The sequence below is a fragment of the Limanda limanda genome, chromosome 3, assembly GCF_963576545.1.
Source record: "Limanda limanda chromosome 3, fLimLim1.1, whole genome shotgun sequence".
NCBI lineage: Eukaryota > Metazoa > Chordata > Actinopteri > Pleuronectiformes > Pleuronectidae > Limanda > Limanda limanda.
The window spans coordinates 32,550,556-32,563,144 of record NC_083638.1 but is presented as its reverse complement, the minus strand read 5'-3'; the positions used below and the strand labels follow the sequence as shown (position 1 = coordinate 32,563,144).

The 12,589-nt window shown below is 40.5% G+C and overlaps 1 protein-coding gene across 1 annotated transcript in view; it reads left to right on the top strand.

Annotated features, from left to right (window-relative positions):
* Positions 1-12,589, top strand: part of adamtsl3 (ADAMTS-like 3) — a 179,601-nt gene that overhangs the window by 55,339 nt on the left and 111,673 nt on the right. Inside the window, exon 3 of the mRNA XM_061067677.1 lies at positions 4,273-4,400. Within this exon, the coding sequence (XP_060923660.1) occupies positions 4,273-4,400 (128 nt within the window). The remainder of the gene's footprint in view (positions 1-4,272; positions 4,401-12,589) is intronic.

Sequence of the window (12,589 nt, the reverse complement as noted above, 5' to 3'; positions counted from 1 at the left end):
TGGATCAAAATTTAATCCATAGGCACACACCTACAGTGAAGTAAACCCCCACATTAGAGAGAGATTGTATCCAATCTCGTACCAGCAGTTTCTAATCCCATCAAACACCCGCATATCAGTACACAAACTGCTGGCTGTTTTCTCTCTGTGTGAGCTCTTACAAACCATGTAAGTCTTTTTTACCAGCTATAAAACTACAGGAGATCAAGTGTGAAGAAACCTAATAAGATTTACACTTGAACATGTTTTTTCCATCTATGACACAATTGTGGATTTGTGGAGGGAAATAAATTAAATAATCAATCAATAAATCCCTGAATATATGAATGAATAATTAAAATGCATGAATGAATAAATGAACCCACAAGAGCCTGAAACATAATAAAAGAGTACTCCAACTGCCAACTGTAGAGCTTTGGCATCAAGTTGTCTAAATCCACAATTGATTATTCAGTATTTACATATTTTATCTATTTTAAAAGCAGCACAAACATGCAATTAAAGCTTCTCCAAATATTTGTTCTTTGTTTTCTCAGTAAGAAGTCTGACTGTTAGATTAAAGAGATAGTTCACCCTAAAATGAAAATTCACTCATTATCTACTCACCTCTGTGCCAACAGAGGGTTTAGTGAAGTGTTTGAGTCCACAAAACACTTCTGGAATCTCAGGGGTAAAACAACTCAACAATTCACCCACCTCTCCATTGGCAAAGTGGTGAGTAGATGATGACTGAATAAAATGTTTTGGGTAAAGTATCCCTTTAAGCTTTCGTAAGAGACAAACATAAATGTTGGCAATTTCTTCAAGATCTTTGCACAGGGTTGTTGTAAAAAAAAGATGAACTAATTTTCTCCTAATGATTTGCAATTATTATATAAGTCAAGGGGAAAAAAAGAGAGGATGATCAGGAACTCTGGAGGGGACATGTCATTAAAAAAGGACACCTCTAATCACTCCCATTTGATAACAGTTCACATGTTTCCATTAGAATCAGAATCTTTCCTGTCTTTAACAAGTAATTATTTTAATAAAGCAACGTTTAACTCAAACTATAATATTTCCCAGCCATCACCAAAATAATCCATCGAAACCCTAACCGCAGGGGCGGCTCCTAGCATACGCGAAATAGGCGGTTGCCTAGGGCGCAAAATGCCGAGAGGGCGGCACAAGAGACTGATTTATCATGACGTGACACATGCAATATAAACCAATACATTCACATCACAACATCATCTTCTAAACCCGGGTATGCACTGGAGAAAGAAGCGTCGCGAAGCGCCACGAAAGCTGTCCGCGCCCATGTTAAATAATTGGGCTGTTTGCATAATTGTATAATTGGAAGCTGCGGGAAGCGCCGCGGCCGGCTCGCGATCTGCAGCGATGGTTTCGGGGTCTGTTCAATTTTTTTTTCGCTCGCCGCGAGCAAATCGGGCCGGAAAACACACTGAAAATTGATATATGTTAAACGATATAAGTGATATATTATATACATGATTAAATATACATCCCATACTGTCGATTTCTCCGCTGTTCTCCTGGAGTTTCATTTCCCAGATTATTGCCGCCACACGATGAAATTTCCCCATCTTCAATTATGGTCTTAATCCACACATTTGTCAGTTGTGTCTAAACAGATACACACACAGGCAAATACTCTCTTGTGTGTGTGTGTGTGTGTGTGTGTGTGGGGGGGGGGGAGGGGTTGTTAAACTGTGGTAAGAGTCGAAGATGAGTCAAAGAAGGATTAAATTATCAGGTGCTTGATTCAGAACGCGCAGCAAAGTATAGGAGCTTTATAGAAACTTTCCAGTAGACATGGTTGCAGCAAAGTAGAGGAGGAGAAGAAAGAACAATATAGAGGTAGAATCACCCCGATTGTGGACATCATTCATGTTTATTTTTGTCGATGACATGATAAGCTGTCAGTACAGCTGATTTCAGACTTTTTATATTTTTATTATATTTTTTTTTAATTTTTTATATTTTACAATTTTGTCTGCCTGTGTGTGCATCTGTATACAGTCCAAAAGTTATTGGGGATGCATGACAATTTGCCTGTGTATGTTTGGGGGGCGCCATTATGAAATCCCGCCTAGGGCGCCAACATTGCCAGGGCCGACCCTGCTTAACCGCCATTGTGTGAGATCAAGAGCACCATTTTTATGATAGCCTACTGAAAGACAATGTTAATGTCATTCTCTCAAATCGTGGTGATTTCGCACTTGCTTGTGACCATTTTATGTTGCCCTATTTGCTCACAACCATTGTTTACTGGTCGCATCACAAAAACAAAGATTTTACTCCTCACATTCTTTCATTTAAATACTTTGAGTCATCTGATCCAGTCATTCACAATATATATCATAATGTATGTTGCAGAACTATGTTTGCATACCAAACTTAAACATGCAGGTCCAGGTTATCTCTGTTGTCAGAAGACACAGATTGCTGATACTGAACTATGCAGAGCTCACACAATAGGCCTGGCTGACCATCCGGGCCAGAAAAGCCTTGGCTGGACAGATTCTCCTCATGCCGATGTTAATACTGTTGGAGGTCTGCGATGGCTGTTTGCCGGCTGAGCTCAACAACAAAAGGTGGTTTTATCCTAATAGCGGAGGGCTAACATGTCTAATTCCTCTCTAGCGGATCAGTCTGTCTCTTTAGATGCAGCAGGCAGAGAAAAATTAGAGAATACCAAGATCCACTGGAGTCCAAGACACACAGATCGATCTCATCTGTGTGGGTACAACAGAACAAGGTTGAAGACTGCTCAGACTTCCACTATGCCTGCTTCAAGGTCAGCCAGTGATCCAGGCCTGGGAGGCAGGGTGAAATGAAACCCATGGAGGCATGACAGAAATGTTAATTATGGTTGACCAGGCATAAATAACATTGTCAGAGGAATTAGAGTTTCTGTGTGCTGAGTTTCACTGACATGGAAAGAAGTGTTTTTTGAGGAGGGCCTGTGCTACCACTTCTCCAGGAAAAACTGTTTTCTAAACTGTATAAATCTGTGCTCTGAATATTTACTCTATGACAGTGACACACAGGTTGAAGGGCAGAACTTATAACACTTTTGACACTCAACTCTTTGACTTATTTCCTATAAATACTTCATTGTGCTTTAGTTTTCTCTCTCTCTCTCTCTCTCTCTCTCTCTCTTGCTCTCTCTCTCTCTCTCTCTCTCTCTCTCTCTCTCTCTCTCTCACACACACACACACACACAAACTGGCACCATAGGGTCTGAGGTGACATCACTTACCCATGGGAAGCCAATTTTCCTATTTTTGGGTGACCAACAGCCAGGAAATGGCTCTCTCTTTCCATCGCTCTCACTCTCTCTATTAGGAGTCACTCTCACCATCACTCCCCTATCTCCTCTTTCATCTAAGTTCTTAACACAGCAGATAAGACAGAAGAAAGGTCTGAAGGTGGTGAGACGTAGGGAGGCTGTTGCAGCTTGGTGTTTTTTTTACAAAAGAGCAAGAAAACAGTATACAATACATTCATTTCAATTCTAATTCAACTTCCAAGCACGTCAGCCATCTTTTTCACATTTGATTTGATTTTTAAGGCAGTTTCTGTGACCAGAGAAACTCACTGTTTCCACTGTTCTTCTACAAAGACACTGACCGGCTGCTTAACGTGAACGAGCTCTGATCTCACTCTGTGTGTGGCGCTCTGAGCAAATGAATGGGGGCGGGTATGGGTTCACAGAGCAGGTCATTCTGCGCATGCTTTAATTCCACAAATTAACCGCCCCGCGTCAATTTTGACAGCCCTATTAAAAAAATATCACCAAGAAATGTGTCATTGCAATATCAAAGTGTCCATAATACTTAGTAAAGGACAAAGTAAAAATAGTATCCAATGGTGGTGATAGCCACTGGGTATTAGGTAAAGGTTAACAGCAGCCCATCCTTTCATTGCTATGTATTATGCATGGTATATATATTTTTTTAGTGCTTTGGACATCATGATGACCAAAGCGCTCATATTACAGTTGCCATTCACCCATTCAAACAAACACTCATACAGTGCAACTACGCAGCACTTTTTCCACGAGGGGCCATGGAAAAATGTCCGTGTCAAGGTTAAGTATTTATTGCCCAAGAACACTTCGGCATGCAGATGGGGAAGACTGGGATCAAACCGCCGACCTTCTGGTTGGAGGACGACCGCTCTACCCCTCAGCCACTGGGGTTACCCTAATTGTCAAGACTTTGTCAACCTGCTGGTGGTAGTAAGTGATGTTTATGTTGTCTGTAGGCATCCAGAATGACACGCTCAGATGAGGACAGGGACATTGGGTGGGATGCCTGGGGCCCCTGGAGTGACTGCTCTCGAACCTGCGATGGAGGAGCCTCCTACTCTCTGCGACGTTGCCTCAACGGAGGGTAAGTCTCATTTAACAACTCATAAGACACAATTTGACAGCATCTTCGAAATATTGGATTGCATTATGGAAGAAATCAATACATTAAATCGGAAAAAATCCAGAATCCTACATTTTGTATGTCATCCCTACAGAGGTGTTACTCGCTGCTGGAGATGATGAGAACATTAATTGAATTTGAGCAGCAAATCTGCTCACCATGATATTTTCAACAGAGAGATATCCTGCTGAATAGTTAGGTTAGGAAGATGTTTCCAGTTCAATCCCTTTACTAGTAACACTGTTTTTTTAATGCCCATCGAGTTTTGAGTCCGTGCTGTATGCAGATAGAGGTCTTGTGACCATGGATTTCCTGTATATAGCTTACTGATTGCAAACAAACAATAGTCAATTGTTGAAATAATAAGTTATGGCTAAAATGTTAAGCAGAACCCTCAGTAAATATTTGGAATCTTTCCAATTTATAGGGGGGGGGGGGGACTTATTTGTATTGATCTGGCCACAATTCCTCTCAGTGATGATTTAATTATTCCCTACAAGATAATTGCTGTGATTTGCAAACATGGTGGTATAATAGTCTGATGGGTCAAAAAACATGAGCAATCAAATAATGAGACAAGTTGTAAAATATTTATTATATATTATATTCAAAAAGAGAAGGTTCATATCATTTTGTGTATTACAGTAATAAAAACAACTCAAAAAGATATGCAAAGACAAAACCAAAACATAAATTTCATAATAGATCAGATTAGCAACCCTACATCAAACCACACAGCTGAATAACTAACCGGTCAGAACTCTTTGTTAAGAGCCCCTAAGAGCCCCTAAACACAGAGCGGCCTCCAAACGGCCGTGGTCCTCAGTGTGTACCATTTATAAACAATTTCACCTAGAACACTGGGTTTCTATTTGGATCTGCACCCAATTGAAAACAGTATCAGTCCTGTAAAAATTCCCAAAAATTTTGATCAAGATCCATGAATTAGTCTGAGAATTCAACGAATCATCCCATACTGTCCTGAGTCGTTGCTCAGTGTTGGAATTCATCAACACCACTGAAAGCAGTGGTGTTTCCAAAAAAGCTGGAAACTCTGACAGAGTCCAGAGCATCTCTGCAGGTCGTTCTGGATGGGATACTGTGGAGTCAGGAAGACGGGGTCTGCGTTGGGTGTGTCCTGTTTGTCCCTCACACTGATAAACACACCTAGTGCGTGGGTTCAAATCCCTGCAGTTTTTAAAAGCCAAATCAGGCTGTTTGCTCCCACTGTCTGTCTCAGCCTGTCTCTGCTCAGCGGTTTGCTGTGTTGCTTCTTGCTGAAGTCATCAGAGCCAATCTATTTCAGACTTTGCCCTGTGGCAACGTTCTGTAGCCTCCCTACAACACATTTGTCTCCATTATTTCTGATTACAACTGAGGCTCACCTTCTCATCCATGCCACTATTTTTCACCGTTTGGCCATCAAGGACACAAGTTGGAACTTTACTGAATGCTAATAAACCACCGACATAGTAAACACACACAGCAGAGCTTGTTAATTGGCACCTTGTGGATACGAGAGGTACTAAAAGAGAGATAATGGAGGAGAAAATACAAAGTGGCCTTTGGGTTATTCGGATCTAATGCTTGTGTTTTGGCATATTTGAGCCAGTGTTGCTTCATTGAATATTTCCTGTATAGGACTTTTTTTTTTCCTGTGAGTTGTAGAGTTACCAGTGTTGAGAGACAGATGTTCATGAGACCCTGAAGACCATGTCAACCTAGGTCGCAGCTTTCTGTTTCAGCTGCTGATCCCACTTTCCATCAGAAATATAAACTATAATTGCAGAGATGAAACAGTGGACTGAAGATGATAGTAATATAGTATATCATATTTTATTTGATATTTTATACCATGCAGTTACACTGGTTATGATGACAGGAACACAAATTCACGAGAGAGAGAGAGAGAGAGAGAGAGAGAGAGAGAGAGAGAGAGGCTTGCCTTTACCTGAAGTTTTTTACATTAACTTTAAATATAACTACAGCCACATGCCAGTACTATACAGTATGCAGTTGTGCATTTTCCATCATGTGTCAGTTTAATACTCTAAACAAACTTATTTTACGGGTACGCCCCTTTGTTTGTGTGTGACACTACCGGGCCTCACTAATTGTGTCTAGAGATCGAAGTTGCCGGCAGTAAGTAGCACACACAGACTCAAAGACAAACACTTGCAGGACAGCTTCCTTTTTGGGAGACATTTTTTTAATGACTTCAGAGTGTGAATCTCCCTTGTGCGGAGGAAGCCTAAACAAATCCGGAGAAAGATTTCCGGAATCATTTCCAGATGCCTGGAGCTGTGATCACTGTTACCAACACACAAAATATATAAATATGTGTGTGTATATCTCTGTTTGTCTTGTGTGTTGGTTGCCATCATCTTTATTGCTCTCTGAGGACTCATCTGGCTAAAGTGAAAACATCCAGCTTCAACACACACACATCTCTCTCTATAGTTGTGAGGACTCATTGGCGTAATCCATTTCCTAGCCCCTTACCCTTACCTTAACCATCACAACTAAATGCCTGACCTTAACCCTAAAACCAAGTCTTAACCCTCAAACAGCCCATTGAATTTATGAGGACAAGCCCAACTGTCTTCACAATGATGGTATTTTACCAAAATTGGCCCTCATAACTATAGATAGACATGCGTGCACGTAAACGTATGCGCCCACACCAACACACACAAACACACACACATCTTGGCCGTGGGTCCTCTCGAAGTTTGTATTAGGTTAAAAATGGAAGCAACTAAAAAAGACAAGTTTTTATCTTCAGTTTACTTTCAAAGTCAAGGTTATGATTGTGGTATACTGCAGTACAATATACACAGCAGACCAAAGGCAGGCTTCATTTTGTAACAGTCAAATAAGACAATGAAGATAATACATTTAGAGTAAGAGTGAAATATGCAATAAAACAATCAATATGCTTTAAATAAAGTCCAGTGCTGTATTGATTTAAATGGGGGCAATGGAAAGGACAAGAACATTTCACTATAAATGAAAAGTAAAGTAAAGGGACGTTTAAACTGTGTTGTGGTTCTATTCATATACAAATTATTTTAATTGCATGTCTATCTAACACATGTACTGACAAAAGTATGTGAGAAAATAAAGCTTTATTTGTTCCCTTTTCATTTTACATTGAAAAAAGTGAGTTCTCAAACTCATCAATTGTGTTTTATTTTCTATATTTCAATTAAGGTAAACTAAAACTACATAATTAATTCTCAAATTTTTAGTTTAAAATTTGCAAGGAAATAAACGTACCCTTAAATCTCATGCACCATGTTCCAGTCTGGTTCCTCACAGTCGCAGTTGTTTTTTCTTCTCCTCAGTGTTTCCCTTCGTTTAGTCATGCCTGAAATTCCTGATTTATAGCCAGTGTTAAATGTGCGAAGCTCTAAGTGCAATTCATTCACTCCTTATATCATTGTGAGTTATTTACATATCAGCCTCTGTCTCCTGACTGGCTGTAAGAATATATTTTCCTCAGTTTTTCAAATGGAGTCAAACCCCCACTACAACACAAGTTGTAATTAACCCTATTTATTTTCCCAGCTGTCAAATTCTTAACTACAGACAACAGAGTGCTTCTGATTCTCTAACCAACGTGTAAATCACAATCAGAATGCTTTTAGGCAAATGGATATTGTCCCTTTGCTACTTTGTACCTCTGCAAATAAAAATAAAATCGTTTTAGAGCAGGCTTGTTATGTCATTATGCTGTTTGATGAGATTTTTTATACTTTCGTGACAGAGTAGAGCTGAAGATGAGGCATGCTCAATACATCATGTTGGGGCTTACTTATAGATCTGTACCTTATAGCTGCAGTATTCAGTATTTACAGCAACACTGGATCTAATGTCTTATGTGTATTGACATCTGAGACTTGTTGTGATTGGTCCACCCTCACCTGTTCTCTTAGTGAAAAACCGGGAATCAGACGGATTAGAGAACAAAAATGTTCAAGCTAAACAGTTAAACACGTTTTTAAAAAAATAGTGTAAAAACATGCAAAAAGCTTTTAAATGTGATCACGTTCCCTGAAGGTCAGGTTCCAGGACAGGCAATACATTTCAGGCTTAAAGGGACTCTTACCTTTGTTGCATTTTTACACTTTTTTTGGATAAGGTTAAATTGGTATTAATAAGGTAATGACACTCTAAAATGCAAGACAGACCCACCAGGAGTAAAAAAAAAACAAATATTTCACTCTCATAATATTTAGTGAAAACTTCAACCAATACAATTCTTCGGACCGAAGGACCTTATTGGCCGACAGACCTGTCTGTTTGCTGCATGGACATGCAGGTTTTCCGTGTGCTTCTAGTGGCGCATTCGGGCCCGCGTCATCAATGTATATAACTTACCGGTGCTTCTGAATCCAAATCCATTGCTTTGGTAAACAAAAACTCACGTGCGTGCGCGGAGGCAGTAGGTTCTAAGTCTGCTTGTAAATAAAGTTTCTTCAAAAAAACACCGCGGATGGGAACGAGGGGGTGGGGCATTGGAGGAAGGCGGGATGATTTGAATGTGCTGTAATTCTCAAATGCAACAAAGGTAAGAGTCCCTTTAACATAAAACAGAGGCCTTCAAATATTGAAACCAATCAGAGCAAGGTAGGACGAGCTTGGCAGATATTACAGGAAGGTATAGGTGATCCACAGTCTAAAACTGGTGTGAGCAAGCAGAGATTGGCAAAGAGCAGAGTAACAACCCTCAAACCCTCAGAAGCAGTTATAGCATGTTACAAGCTGGAGGACAGTTAGTGCAATTTAGTGGGAAAAAAATGTATCAACAGGTCCATTAATATAGAGCCGTGGCTTGCTGTTATTTGGGCCTGGATTAGCTTGGAGTTTGCTCAATGGTTTTAGTCGTTTTCAGCTCCATGTCTGCCCTGAATGGCAGATTACACCAGGCCTACTTTACACTGGCGTGAATGAGCTGCTACCAGTTTAGTCAACTGTTATTGTAAGTGTTGTGCAATAATGGTTAGGAGTTATACCATAAGCTAGTGTGCCTTAAGGCGTTCAATAAATTTGGTTATCAAAAATAGAAAAATAAAACGTTAATATTTAAAATATTAATATTAAATCATAACTTTAGTTTGACTAAGTTCTCGCGGGGCACCACCCTTCATAGAAGGGAAAAGATAGCCAATTTATTGATTAAGATCAGTCTCATTTAGATCTAGTTCAATTAGAAATCTTAATATTTACTATTAAAGACTATATAATGAACAGTTAAGGTTTATAGAGTTCTTGACAGTGTAACGGTTGGCAAACTTCACTTATGCAACATTAATGACAGGACAAGTTTAAAAGAAAACATTTATTATGAACATAATAAGTATAAAACACCAATTACTAAACAAAATACTAACTAACAAAGATGTATGTGTGTGTGTGTGTGTGTGTGTGTGTGTGTGTGTGTGTGTGTGAGAGAGGGTCTCTCTGGTAGTTAAACAAAGAAAGTCACACCTTCCTCAGCATGCTTCCAAAATGGTGGTTTGACCCCCCTAAAATAGCAGTCCCTTCTTCTGCAGAAGTGGTTTTACGACATGCAGCGGGGTCTGAGCTAATGAGGTGAGGAGATATGCGGTGTCTGTGAAAATGCTAATTAGAAAATGGCAGAGTCTGAGTAGAGCCTAGCTCACATTAACTTTGATTTAGCTTGTAACCACAATAACACCACATATATCAAACTTTAAACTTATGAACACCACACAGAATCAAATAAACAGTCTTGCTTAGCCTAGTAAAATTATTAAGCCCAGATTATGTTACCAGTCCAAGGATAAAGGGGAAAAGAAGTTGCAGTTCAGTTCTCAGTTCTGTGAAGTCTTCTGGCTCGTGTGGTCTCTGCTTCCGCGGTTCTGTTGAGCTGTGCAGTTCAGTTGCTTATTGAATCTTTAGTTCTTACCTGCAGGACACCGAGTCGCTGCAAGGAGTTTAGAAGCAGCTTGGGATGCGTGGAGGTTTTCTTGAGAAGATGAGCGGGAAGCTCGACCTTTGACCTCCAGTTGTTGGAAAGAGAAGATTTGAGCTGGAGAAATCAGGTTTCTACACTCGCTGATGCAGGAGGAAAGGCTGGCAGCCTGCTGTCCTCAGTGGTGATCGATGGAGGAAGAGGGTGAAGCAGCCTGGACCCCCTTCCTTTAGAGTTGCAGGAGAGGCGGCTGGAGCGGCCTTCGGCCCTCAGAGGGAATGGAGCAAAGAGGAAGAGTTTGGGGAGGCCTGCTCTTAAATAGGCCCAGTGACCCCCAGGTCATATGACCAGAGTGACCAATTGGAGTTGATCTTGGGTGGCTCTTGGCACCTAGGTGTGACTTTGCTGAAACAAAAGGAACCTGTAGACCCCTGGGAGACTGAGTTGCTTGGCCTTCTCAGGACAAAGAGAACACGTTGCACTCTGGGAGATTGAGTATTCTCCAGCACATGCGGCCTTCTCAGGACAAAGGACATGTGCTTTCAGGTTTCGACAGGGTATATGCAGCAATCCTGAGATTAAATTCAATACTTTTCAAGACCTTTTTCAGGACCCTTCTAATATTTTTCAAGACCCCAGCGCCACTAGGAGCTGTAACCGGTTACATCTACATATATCCCATCTGGATGCTGGATCATGATCTTGCTGGCTGCTGACCAGAGACTATGATTGTAGCAGGACTGCTTGACATATAGTTTTTAAGTTATCCTTCAAAATGTTAACCCTCATCAATGCTGCTAAAAACTTTAATTCCGATGATGTTTTCCTACACTTGACATCTGTTGCAACTTGCACTTGTGTCCTTCCTGGGAGACGGATCCCTCACATGTGGCTCTGAGGTTTCTACGTATTTTTACCTTTACTCTTGCTGAGGGTTAAGGACAGAGGATTTCTCACCATGTTTAAGCCCTGTGAGACAAACTGTGATTTTTGAATATGGGCTATACAAATAAAATTTGATTTATTGATTGATTTACATCAGCGACACAATTGAGATTGCAAAATTAAAAGAAGTTTGCCAGAACTTCTATGTAGCACTGCATCAACACAACAGAATTCAGATAGGCCGGGAGGGAATACATCTCAAAATAATAAATTGAGTTTCTAAGCCAAAGGCATAATTTATTTTAAAAAATAACATGCTCACTCACTCACTCACTCACACATGCAAACAACAGTGTTTCCCACAGGATTTGTAGAGATCATGGTGGATGGACCCTGGACCCTCTTGGAAGAGGATATAGTACATTTTAAAGTAAAGATGCATCAATCTGGTCCACTTTGAGAGACAAATTAAAAGGCTGGATTGAATTTAATATGGCAGTCAGAATCTACTTGTGGTGTGAGAAACACTGCAAAGACACACTGAGCAGTAACTGGTTCAGTCAACTCTGCAATAGGCACTTTTATAATACTTTAAAGAATAAAACTATTTTGCAGCATAAATAACACAAATCAGATCAACATATTCACTGATATAATGCTACAACTTTCTCAAAAAGAGCCACCATGTGGCATGTCTTTAGTGCAACAAAGTGTTTAACTGACAACTAGTCTGGTATCTCACCTGAAGGAAATTACAATCTGCGCTATTCTCCCAGTATTATGATATATGTTGCGGGTGGAAATCAAAGGCAGGAGGCGTCGTTCTCAAGTTCAAATTAAGCAGGTTTATTCAGAGGTCACAGGTCAGGAAACTGCGGTGTCTAGCAAATGATCATGCATGGTCCACTGATCCTGTACAGGAAAAATGGCGTTGAGGCAGAGTACGCAGAAAGCTTATATATTGATACTGGGCATGACAGAGGTTCTTCTTGGATTGGTATTGGTCGGATCTCGTCGGGTCGTCCTCCTGGCGTCGTTTGGTCCTCCTCCTGGTGTTGCGTGATGACGTGCAAGCCGTGTCGCGGTTACTAAAGTTCATGAGCATATTGCCTCGTGTGTGCGCTTATTTTATGTGTGTGTGAAGTGAAGTGAGGTCATAGAAAACTGTGAGAAAGGCATGAAAACCTCTAGTCTAATCTGTCCGCTGTGTGTGTGTGAGGGAGTCTCACAACTAATATAACAAAGTGATTCATGAAGCCAGAGGTTTGAAAACCTGTTATCTGTCCGCTAAGGCAGACTCCCTTTTTAAGGAGTATGAACCATT